The sequence below is a fragment of the Hetaerina americana genome, unplaced genomic scaffold (assembly GCF_022747635.1).
Source record: "Hetaerina americana unplaced genomic scaffold, ioHetAmer1.1.p SCAF_3, whole genome shotgun sequence".
NCBI classification, from domain to species: Eukaryota; Metazoa; Arthropoda; class Insecta; order Odonata; family Calopterygidae; genus Hetaerina; species Hetaerina americana.
In genome coordinates, this window is record NW_027286874.1 from 62,259,909 (window position 1) to 62,273,288 (window position 13,380).

General features: G+C 39.1%; 1 protein-coding gene across 1 annotated transcript in view; it reads right to left on the reverse strand.

Annotated features, from left to right (window-relative positions):
• Nucleotides 1-13,380, reverse strand: part of LOC139690076 (uncharacterized) — a 159,017-nt gene that overhangs the window by 97,455 nt on the left and 48,182 nt on the right. The window contains exon 2 of the mRNA XM_071587277.1: nt 5,027-5,229. Within this exon, the coding sequence (XP_071443378.1) occupies nt 5,027-5,229 (203 nt within the window). The remainder of the gene's footprint in view (nt 1-5,026; nt 5,230-13,380) is intronic.

Below are 13,380 nucleotides of genomic sequence, written 5' to 3' on the forward strand. Positions count from 1 at the left end.
ATGAATGATACTACCACCTTGAAACTATATCCAAACGGGAAACCCTCACGAAACCATCGTCGGCTTCGTTATTCCCATCCGACCCCAGCGGCGGAATTTCATTGATTCCAAAGCATAATTACCCTCCCGGAACCGACCACGACCGCACGTAATAACTCTAGCTGGAGTGAAGGGGAAGGGAAATGGCTCAACTTTGATTGCGCAGGGGACGAATTTGCATGCTGGAACACTCTTAAAATCCGGAAAGGTGCTTCGCGAGGAGCCATGACGTGACGTTGAGGCGCTTCAGACGCCCCAAGCACTCCTACTAAAGCCATGAAACGGGGTCAAAGGGGAGTGCTAAGGTGATAGGGTCGGGCAGGCAGCGGCAGGTAGCTCTCGGAGATGTGGGAAGCGTGGGGAAAGTACGAGAAAGGAAGAAAATAAAGGGTGCGAGTGGGGGAACGTGACGTAATTTTACTACTCCCCTGTTAAGACACGGATGGTCACCGTCAACATTTTTAGCTCTCCTTTACCGCTAACCCCCAAAGAGTGCCGGAGCTGAAAACTCACGGTAAACCATGCCCCAGAAGTCCTATCGAGTGTACCGCCGGGTAAGAATGGGTTGTGTGTTCTCCATGTCCAAGGGTAATGGAATCTTCGCTGGACCACGATACGGAGCTATGAAATTAATTTCCGGAAAATCTCTTGGTTGCGCTTAAAAGGGAGAGGAGAAATTCTTTTGCGACATAAAGATCAAAGGCATGGGGGAAAGGGGTTGAGGGAAATGGAATAGGGTAAAAGGAGAGTAGGGAGGGAGAGAAAGAGAGAGGGAGTAGAGGGATAAGGAGAGAGAAAGCGTGATTTTGAATATTCATCATGGGTCCCGTTTGTAAAGGAGCTTAAGACCATTTAGGGGACGACTGTAGCGTGGGAAGGGGCGCGCGGATATATAAGGGGAACGGGGGTAGAAATGGCTTGCTGTTTTGTATTTCCCCTACCCACCCCTTCCGTACCCCCGCCTCCCTGCCTCTTCCGCCAAATCGCTACTCCCGTCTTATTCCGGCTAGGGAGGCGCACACATTCCCTTTTTTATTCCACATTCTTTCCCACTCCATGCGCTTTCATCTTCCGCCTTCTACACCAAAGCACACCCTTCGCCTTCAACCACCGGAAGAGAAAAAAAGTAAACCTCTTTCCTCGCCACTTCCCGCTGCCGCAGACGCGTCGATATCTCCTAAAACTCCCTTCCAATGCTTACTGAATGTATGCTTCGCTTTGAGCCAAGCGGTGGGTCAGGTCCATGACTGCATGTAGGCTCTGAATAGGCCCTAAACACATTCGGTGTGATGGAACGTTAGTAAGTGGCAACCCCTGCCCGTTGGTCCAATAACTCGGATCGCTAAACACAATTGAATCTTTATTCATGATATCCTGCAATCAAAAGTAAAGGAAATGCACGAAAGGTTTCTGTACGATATAATCCAATTTTTAGATTTCAAGAAAGCCTTAGACAAGGTCTCTCAAGATATATCGAGACAAAAAACTAGGATAATTGTATCCATTATTGTATTTGAAAAGATAAACCGCTGGATTAAGGCTTCTTATCTAACCGTAAAAAAGTATCAGTCGATGGATTAAGTTCATTTGAGGCAGGTATTACTTCAGAAGTGCTTACAGGGAAATTTTCTGAACCATTTAATTTTCTTAATATTCATTAACGACCTAAGTTCCCACCTAAGCAGCAAATTTAAGTGAATTTCAGATGGCACAGTGATTCGCAGAGATATAATATCCTGCCGATTGAGGACTACCCTATTTAGATTTAAACCACATAACGGAGGTTTCGTTAGGAATGAGAGTAAAAATGAAATAGCATAAAATGAACAGCCCATACATTTCTGTATAAAAGGGAAAAGGTGCAAGACGTAAATTATAAAATAGAGGGAATCAAATAAAACATCTCAAAACAGGTCAAATATTCGTACATTGCATTGAAGTCAAACATTTCATGGGAGGAATAAGCGGTTCACCCTTAAAGAAGCTAGGTTTCATATGACGACTTATAAGACAATGGAATGAGAAGGCTAAACAGAGGACTTACTCCAATTTAGTTGGGCTACATTTGAAATCCGCGGTAAATGTTTCGGAGAAAAACTTAAATGAGGAATTGGAAAAGGCGCCGAGAAAATCCCATTGACTTTGTTCGAAATTGCTACGAGGATATTAGGATTGGTTGGTTGGTCGAGGGATTTTGGTTAGTAGTTCTTGATTCACGAAGAGAGTAGGCAAGACTTAGACTTTTAAAAAGGAGTTCATCAGAATTCTCTTGCGACACCCAGAGAATTATCATGGAAACAAATTATATTGGAAAATTCAAAAACCGCCAAGATAGGATAACAGAGACTCTATCACGGAAGGTTTCAAGTATTTGTCCTTCCCTCGAACGATACCCATTCGTGACAAAATCTAACCCCAGCAGCCGAATACATTTATTTAAAGAGCGAAATTGAATGATTTAGTCAATTATGGCATGATCTATACAGACATGCATTACTATATATACAACGTTTATACACACGCACAAACACACACACACATATATATAATATATATATATATATATATATATATATATATATATATATATATATATATATAAACAGATGTAGATTTTTAGAATATAGAGACACAAAGAAAGGACACTCACAATTTGTTATTTGACGTTTCGACAGCTCGACTGTCGTCTTCAGAGTCTGAAGACGACAGTCGAGCTGTCGAAACGTCAAATAACAAATTGTGAGTGTCCTTTCTTTGTGTCTCTATATTCTAAAAATCTACATCCGTGTTTTTATACATTTGTGCGTTGCCGAAGAGCGTTCCATTTCGAAGATATTTATATATATATATATATATATATATATATATATATATATAAATATATATATACATATATATATGTATATATATACATATTCATATTAATATATATATGAAGTTAGGTAATATAAATGACCTAGTTTTACCAAAACGTATGGATAAAGTAATAGTTGCGCATGTGTCACTGGTGTCCTACCACAAACTCCCGCCCGCACCTGCGGTGGTTCGCGGGGTGTTGGGTACATTTACACGTAAATGTAACTGAAGAAATAAAAAATAATGGAATTCGCTTTGCTTAGATCTAAATGATCTTTTACTCAACTTTAAATTGCTGATTTTACCCGTAATAGAGGATAATATTACTGGACAGTCAAATTCTGCAATCTTATGCTTTGAAAAAATCCATAGTTTTCTCTTTATTGAAAAAGTTTTCAAATGTCCTTGTGCAATATAAAAATAGTGCACTATGAATCATTCTAATTTTCCTGCTATAGACTTCGGGTATTGTCAGTACTCTGAGGAATTTTGGATATTAAAACGAGCTACTAGAACAAAATTTATGATATCATTTCTTGGAAATGATGTAACATTTCTTAAAAAATGCTCTTAAATGCTCTAGCTTAATATAACAAATGACGAGATGTGAAAGGTTCAGTAACAACATATTTCATACCTGGATTTAGTGAAACTGCCTGATTGCGGGCTATTAACACTCGTATTTATCAGGGCGATTCTATTTAATTATATCTTAACGAGTTAAGTTTCGTTTATGAAAACTCATAACCCCGATATTATCTGTTCGTAAATGACCAACTATTACATTATCCGCGACTGATTACATATTTAAATTAAATATATATCTTTAATTTTAAAAGGAATTTAACTGTGTAATCGGCATCATCAAAATATCATTTAAGGAACGTCTAAATCAAAGCCTTCATTGACGGGAAAGAAATTGTACCGAATTATCATTTTCTCTTTGACAGAAAAAAAATATTATCCAAAATCTCATACGTCGAGGAAAGATAAGATCTCTTTCAAAAGCTCATTTAATCATTTTCAGTTATAAAATGAGAAATGTTAGTACCAAATCAAAGGTGTGGGAATCTCTCTATTTTTTCGGTTATAGTTTAGAGAGAAGAGAGAGGAAAAAATCTTTGCCAATTGGTGATTGAACTACGACAGCGAGCCGTCCCACACCGCCTTCCTCATGACCGAGTACCTAGTGAAGCACGAGGTGGCAACGTTGCCCTAGCTACCCTGCTGCCCCGTTGTGGCACCGTTGGAATTAGCTTTGCTCCCAAGAATGAAAAGAGACTTGGAAGACCATCATTTTGGCACGCTGGATAACGTGAAAAAGGCCGTGACGAGGTGTCCGCATGAGGTTCTCATCAACACCTTCCAGCGTATCGCTACTGGCAGAGGCGCTGGTATTGGCGTGTCGATGCACTAGAGTGCTATTTTGAAGAATTTCGGTAATTTTTAGTTTGATATTTACCAATTTTTTCCAAGATTTATTGCAATTATTTTTGAGACAAACCATAAATATTTTTATCTGTATTTTCCTAACAGTTAATAAATCAAATATAAGCTACTGTTGTAGATACGACTATATTTCAGCCTCTATGGATTAATGAGGAGTAGCTAAATGAACCACACACTCACTGAAAGTACGCGCAAAATATTATACCCGCTTACATTGTTTTATCAAGGTGACTCACTGAAGAAATCTAAAGAGTATAAGATCGAAAGAAATAATTTTTATGGCTTTAAAAGTAAAAAAAATACATGCACAACACGGTTATACAAACTAATACTGTAGCAATGTATGTCACAATGAAATCATCAAATCTCTCGGAACCATTCCAATGAAATGCGGATATATCGGAAGCTAAAAATTAAAAGAAAAAGCAACCCTACTCACATTAAAACAATATTGCATTTGTTTTCAGTAATAACACCATTTGAAATAAAAGTGAGTTAATTAAAATTATCTGAAAATACACATAGATTCTACCAAACTGACATTTTACCTGAAGAAAATGGAACTTATGATAACGTTTTTTCTACATTTACCCTCAGAGATAGGTTGACAGGAATCGATATTTTCCAAAAGTTTTCGCAGGGGAAATAATTGTACGAGAAGTAGAATTCTTAGAGATCTTACCGAGGGAAGCGTCGTAGGCGCACATGTACTCGGACGTAGTGAACTGCGTCGTGAGGGCCGTCTTGCCCACCCCCGAGGCTCCCAACATCACTACCCGGTAGGATGCAGGCTCCAAGCCGCTACCGTCGTCTCCCTTGTCTGGGAAGCTGTCTGTGTCCTCCCCCAAGCTCCCGTTGGTGGTGGTGGTGCACTGAGACGCGGAGCTGAGGGTAAAATGTGGAGAAGGAGACGAGGTTCGTTAGCGATTGAGTCAGGACAAACACCAAGCGACGCCGCAGAGAAAAGGAATGCCAAGGGAACAGCTTAAAAGATATCATCCGTTATATATATATATATACACATACATGCATACATAAAAAATTGTAATAATGTATGTAAATACGAGGGTCATCCGGAAAGTAGTACCCGTTCGTGAAATAAAGACACAAAAGTAAATATTAACAAACATAAAAAATTTTATTTGAAAGAGGATACTTTAAACTACTTCTCAACATAATCTCCAAGCAAATTAAGGCATTTGTCATAACGTGTGACAAGTTTCTGTATTCCTGCTGCATAGTCCTTCGCCGCCAGCTCATTGAGATACAGGGTCACTCCTTCTTTAAGTTCTTCATCGCTGTCAAATCTTTTTCCTGCCAAAAAGTCTTTAAGCTTTGTAAAGAGATGAAAATCTGAAGGGGCCAAGTCCGGGCTATACGGTGGATGGTCGAAAGTTTCCCATTTGAATTGCTGCAAAAGTTTTTGTGTTATCCCAGCTGCATGAGGCCTGGCATTGTCATGAACGAGAATGACACCAGTAGACAATAGACCTCGCCGCCGATTTTGTATTGCCCGCCGTAATTTCTTTAATGTTTCACAATACGCATTGGCATTAATAGTGTCTCCACGGGCCATAAAATCAATAAGCAATACACCTCGTCGATCCCAGAAAATGGTTGCCATGAGTTTCCTGGTGGACAGAACTGTCTTGAATTTTTTTGGTTTGTTTGGTGAATGAGCATGATGCCACTCCATTGACTGTCGTTTACTCTCAGGTGATGCATAACAAACCCATGTTTCGTCACCAGTAATTATGCGAGTCAAGAAAGAGTCTCCTTCATCAGAATAACGTCCCAAAAACGTCAGTGCTGCAGCCATACGCTTGGTTTTGTGCTCATCTGTAAGCTTGCGAGGGACCCATCTTGCACAAATTTTTGCATAATGCAGATGGTGTTTAACAATTTCATGAACAATTGTTCGAGAAACATTGGGAAAATGCTCACAGATGTCATCAATTGTGACGCGCCGATCGTTCCTCACGAATTCGTCAACTGAGCTCACCAGTTGGTCTGTAATGACAGACGGTCTCCCCGAACGCTCATCGTCGTGTGTGTTCCCCCTCCCCATGTTGAAGTTGCGACACCACCGCCGAACAGACGACTCGTCCATTACATTGTCTCCATACACCTCCTTTAATTGGCGATGAATATCACATAGGCGAACGTTTCTTGCATTGAGGAATTTAATCACTGCCCTCACTTCACAACTGGCGGCGTTCTCAATTTTTTTAAACATTGTAAACAATCACAGAAACAACACAGGCAATGCTAGCGTCACGCAACTTGGCTCAGAGAAGGCAGACAAGCCACTGAAGCTATCTGACCTCGTCCAGCGGCTACTCGCGTCGTCAGCACTTCATGCGGCACGAACGGGTACTACTTTCCGGATGACCCTCGTATAAACATATAAACACATATACATATAAAAATATGAACACATATGTATGCTTATGTATGTATGTGTATATATAAATGTATATATATATATATATATATATATATATATACACATACACATACATAAGTACATACACATGCGGTTTGACAGTCAAAAGTCAACCATGTACCTGTATGTATTCGTGAGTTTCCTTCCTTTCCGCTTCTACGTATGCTCAGTGAAGCTTTTAGCCAGATATTCAGGGAAAATCTCACGAAGCGATCATTTAATATTTGGTTGGCACAGATGAGACAAACAGAAGCATAGAGGGCACAGTAAAGAAACACGAGAATCCTAATTTCCGTACAGTGGTTGCCTCCTCAGCGGTAGGCAGTAGAGGACTCAAGTCTCCTCCTTGTTTGTATACAAATAAATACAAATTTAAATACATAAACACCCGACCCAACTTAATTAAACTGAGCTAAATATTTACCGAATCAATGAATATCGAAAGCGCAAGATTTTCAGATTTGGTTTCATGCATATAAACGTATACACGGCCCAACAGATGCGATCCGTAATTATACGGTTCGTATAATTGAACCGGACTAAAGACATGATAAATCAATGGTGACTTGAAAGCTACCTAAAACACCTGATTTTTATGTTCGTTCCAATAAATCTAGGTTCAACACAATTCGCAAAATAAGCTAAAAATTGCGATTGATTGCGATAAAAACGAAGAGGGGAAAGAGGGGTCTCAATGATTTCTGGCAGATTGGTTTTAAAATCTCGCAATGAATAAATGATGAACCAATGGTTTTCATTTTGATATGTTTATATATTTGTGTATGTGTATATATATATACACACACACAAATATGTATATGTATATATATATATATATATATATATATATATATATATATATCAACGTATATCTCATCATATTACGTCATTGGACATAAATATGAAATAAATATCACATAGTCAAACATAAATATCAGTATTGAAATATCTGCTAAATCATTTAACAGTTTTTGCCTTTAATGTTAGTCTCATTATGCTAAATGAGCATCGTATGAGAATAACGTTATTTGAAAAATTGCATTTCATGCGTGCATTGGCGTAATCTTGGAATATGTGAATTCATTTATGAGGGACTACTGTATCAATTATTAAACCATGATCCAATAATCTTTATTCCTGCCTTCTGTGTGTAGAGGGATGGCGAGAGAGATGAAGGATCATAATCTTTCGGCGCGAATTACGATTTTGAGGTTCTCGGAACACAATTCCTCGCAGAAAACATGTAAAAAAGTTCCAAGGGCACTTATACGTCTTCAACACCTCTACACCTCTCTCTCGAATTTCAATTCCGTCAGCTAGGCAAAAAAACGCGTATTATCTGTGCACGCTAGGTAACGGAGAGGAAGAGATGAAGATGGGGGCATAGGAATGAAGGTGTTTCACGAACCCAGCCTAATTAATGGGCACATTTTGAGCGGAGATGGAAGGGGATTTAGTATGATAATTTTACCTTCACCTTGATTTCAATGAAGGTAAAGGGCCTATGTGGGTGAGGGTCGAGAAGGAGAGGTAAAATGGTTCCTGAATATTCCTCTTCCCGCAGAAGGCCTTTCCCAAACCGAGTTCGGGCATAACGAACTAGCCCCCATCTTGCTAATGATAAAGCTGAAACCCAAAAGCTTCTAATGAACGGATATTGATGAATTCAGTTTATGCAGTACCTGCTCAGATTTATTGATTATTTTAATTCGGTTATATCAACGTTCTGCATAAGAGTGAAGGTAATTGGAAATCGTGACGGTTACGTTTAAGCACATGTGAAGAATCGACCCTTTTTGATTTCAAAGTCATCGACACGTAACTATCAACTTACGGTTTAAGACAATAAGATATATAACATATAATAACCTCTAAGAAATCGTTTTTGAGGCATTTAAGTAAAAATATTGACATATAAATTGTAAAGGAGGACGTGATAGAGAGAAGGGACTTATCCAGCAATTACGAACAGGAAAAATAAATTTTAACCAATCATCATCAAAATCACCCTGAATGCTAGTCGATTGGATGTGGCAAGAAGACAAACCTCGTCTTATGCGGGATTAAAGAGGAACTCCTTGAATATCCATGAACATACAGTGTGGCTCGAAAACTTCCTCAGCTTCAGCAAACCATTTTCAAAAGTCTATAATTTGATTAAATAGGGTAAAAAACTATGTTTCTGAGTAAGGTAAGGAATAACTAAGGAAATGGGAAAAAGGCTGTAGGATTGGTGGATAATAAACAGAGATCAATGAATAAAAGCGATGTAACATGCCGAGTTTCACGTGCAACGTACTTTGTTCGGGAGTATTCGCCATATTTCACCTACGTATCCTTGAGGTAAGGATGAATTTTTCAAATGTAAGTTCAGAAAGGAAGGTGAAGAAGAGAAGGAAAATTACTAGGAAAAAGAGGTAGAGAGAGGAAAATAATAGGCATTTTAGATTATGTTACGGGAGGTAGAAAGTGCACAAGATAAAACATGAGTTATTCCGATATACATTACGGGGTCCAAGAATATTTTGTGTCATGTTGGTTAAGACTTAGGAGTACCGTTGAATTTAGTCCCAGAGTCATTCAAAAACCTACTCTATTTCGGTGGACCACCCAAAAAATCATACTACTGCGGTCCCGCGATAATTTAAGATCGCATTACTGTTTTATGAAGAATTTTATTATAGTATAGCGTGCTATCTCAGTAAGCAGATTATTAGGTTAGCGGGCCTGAATGTTCCAGTCTCAAATTTGAGTGACATCTCTGGGCACTCTCAACTTCACTCTAACTCTCTAAGGGATCTAGAAAACTGCACGTTAAAAAAGTAAATGATCTGGTCCTCTACCCTGATGTGGCTTTTTCATGCAGCGTAATATTCTACTACAAAGTGACGTCCACCCTAACTTGTTGAACAATATGGAGGATATCGGGGATTAGTGGTACAAAGCGGGTAGGTCTTACAGACAGCATTTAGGAGGGATAAATATCATCAAAAGTTTTGAAACGAAATAGTACCTAGAGCATCGTAAATTTCATTATGAACAATAAATATGACTTGTCAACTTCCACACGTCGTTCTCAAACCTACCACGGCTTCTACCATGAGTGCCATTTGCAAGGTGCAAAATGCTCTTTAGACCTCGAAAATGGTACTGTAAATCGAAACCATGGTGAAGGTATGAGAAATAAGAGTGGAAGTAGAGAAGTGATTTAAATTCTTCGTAATGAGCATATAACACTTCCATCAAGTGACACCTGATATAATCTCTAATGTTTGTTTAATATATTTTCATAAATTCAGTTGCTGTTTACATTTTTGTGACAAAGATGTAAGTGAATATGCAGCTAAAATAATAAATTGCAAATGACCAATTGGCCTAAGCATGCAGGAAAAATGTATTGTTATCATTGGGTACGAAAATATATTCAAAGTAAAAATATCACCTATATTTCATAGTCTTTGAAAGTCAAGCCAATTAAAAAAAAAATCAAAGTTTATTATTATCCTTTGAATTTTAAATGGAAATTGGAGATGTTCCGCACCAGGTGTTCATTGCTATAGGCATTACGAAGTTTATTGTCAATAAAAAGTGAGAAAAACGCGAGTAAAATTAAATACGGAGTAGTTAAACAGCTCATTTGCATCACGCTTTTCCGATCAATTAAAAATATTTTTTCAACAAAAATAACCGAAATCGTACATTTACTTTTCTGCCTTTCCTTCGGGATTCGAGTTCACATCATAAGACCTCTCGGGCCTGTTTCAAATTAAGAATATAAGAAGCAAGCTGGAAAACAAACGTAGTGACAGAGGGAAAACATCGGGTTGAGCTAAGTTAAACACTTACTAAAGAACCGAACGCCGTTCTCGTGTTGTTTTTAAATGGGATGAATCCCTTCGATTTTCATTAAACCTTAAAGAACTGTACTCCCTTCTCTGATTTTATGCTATGCATATGCATTCATATTATTACTGTTCCCAACGACATTTAAAACATGCCCAACTGAAATGGCATAAGAAATAGAAGCAGCCGGCACGCAATTACTCCAATTTCGTCTGTCTAATAGTTATGTTGCAAGTTTCATGACGGAAAAGCATCAATATTCATGTAATTATGCTGAACCCTCAGGAAATAAAGTAATAATATTGTTGAATTATATTTATCTGGTGTTTTCATCAGAGTATCTATGCACAGACACGTATAGAAGAATTTCTAACTCGGTAGTATTAACTACTATCAACACCCTAAACCTGCTGAGAGGGAGAGGGAATTTATTAGGATCTATTTGTTCATCGACAGGATTAAATTCCCAAAAGAGATGCAGCGGAGCAGAGTGGTCGCTGAAACTAAAGCAAGTTAGGGGAGAAGAGTGAGAGTGATGACGACCCTATGACATGCATAGGTTCCACTTCAAGCGCACGTCTCTTTACGTGGAGGATAAAATACAAGTAGTATAGATACGAGTACATGGTATGCTCTTAGTTTTACCAAACTACCGCCCTGAACGGAGATGAATTTTCGTCAGAACAAAATCGTGCGGAAAAAATCCAATTGTGAAGAGGCGTTGACATACTTCCTCCACTCGAGATCATGGATGATGTCCCAAAACTCACCACACGCTCATTTCATCATCCACACACACATTTGCTCCTCCTTCTCTTACATCTATTATCAAGACCTCCCCCACTCCTTCCTTTCCGCATTCCCCCAACCCTCCGAAGAATCCTTGACTACTCAACAGGTTATCGTGCAGCCCTTTTTCTCGGGGACAAATGCTGCCGATGGGGGTGGATTGGGGGAGGGGACTGGGGGGGGGGAAACGGGTGGGTGTCTTTGAAAAGCTCGTAATGGAAAGGGTCGGGAGTTTGGGGAAGTGTCGACTTTCACCAGGTCAAGCACGATGTCGAGAAGCTGTGACAGCGAGGATGTGAATACCTACCGGTTAGAAAGACTGAGAGGATGGATGAAAATACGGACGAGGGCGAACGAAGGCCAAAAATTGAAAGAAAAAATCGCTGAATGGAGATAACCATTTTGAAAGGTCTACGCATGACAGATAAATGTATGGTGAGGGACACTATGCTCTGCTGTCGAGGCATTCGAGTAAAACCTCTTGAATGGTGAGAGAAGTGGTTACGAGTAATAAATAATAATAAATGATATGTGACAGAGTAAGCATTAAGGTGTAAAATCAATGAAGCAACAGTAACAGGAGTGGGAAACTCACTTTTGCGTTTCATACGCCCACAATCACCGAAATAGGGGTGAGGAGTTAATCCGAATACACGGAAAACAGTTTCTTTCAAGTCAATCTGATTTTAATTCGTTCCACGGGTTTTATTATGGGGATAACCCATTTATGAGTGAAATCTAAATTGGAGAAAATCGCAGAATATTAAACAAATGAGTGAAATAGTTGGAAGACAATTCATTCGTACTTTATTGGAGCTATATTTTTCGGTAAATAAGCTAAATAATACTAAATATCTTCTTAAGATGTCTCTCTATAACTATAGATAATGGTAGCTAACGTACTGGCTTCCCATCCAAAGGGTCCGGGTTTGAATAGCAGATATTTTCGGTGGTATCCCAATCCCTAATTAAGGTGCTGTCCGGAGGGCACTTTGAGTGAGTACGCCGTCCATCGTATGGGACGCTAAACTGTGCACCTTTGGCTCCTTTTGTTAAGAGTAGGTGAATGGAGACGCCGAGTTTCTGTCCACCCTTCCTCTCTTCCCATCCATCGCTAATTGAGCCAATGATTTCAGCTGTCGGTCACCTCTAAGAATCTATTTCAGAACATTTGTGTTTAAAAAATTAAAAAAAGGGAAGATATGACTCCCGTTTTTCAACGATGATGTGTGGCAGGTAGATTTATCCTGCTGATTAGCCGATAATTAATGAAAATATCGTTTTCCACCCTAGCCACCTTCCACAAAATAAGTATCAGGAAGTAAGAAGGGAAGATCTGTGCTAACAGTTAGAGATGCGTCGGGTAAGATAATAGTTGAAAAAAAAGATCCAAGAGAGATGGAAGGAATATATAGATGACCTGTATGGTAAAGACCTTAGGCCAACAAGGTTAGACATAGAAGGAGAACATGATATAGAGGAAGACAGCTTAGGTCCAGGCATACTCGGCGATGAGATAGAAAGGGTATTAAGGGAGGTGAGCCTAAATAAGGCCGTGGGGGTGGACAATATTCTTGCGGAACTACTAAAAGGCTTAGAAAAATGTGGTAGGAGGAGACTATATGGACTGACTCGCAGCATCTATGACGAAGAAATCTGGTTGGAAGGCTTTGCGAGATTAGTGTTAGTTCCTATTGCGAAAAATATAAAGGCTACATCATGTGAGGACTACAGAACAATAAGTTTGATTTCCCATGAAGCTAAAGTGATTCTCAGGATCATCAACCGAAGGATAGAGAGCAAGGCTACTTTACTTTACAAGGAAAGATTACTTAGGGGATGATCAGTTTGGGTTTAACAAGGGGAGAGGCACGCGCGATGCCATTTCAGTAATGAGATTATTAATCGAGAGGAATATTGATTACAATGAGGACGTATTTGCCTGTTTCGTAGATTGC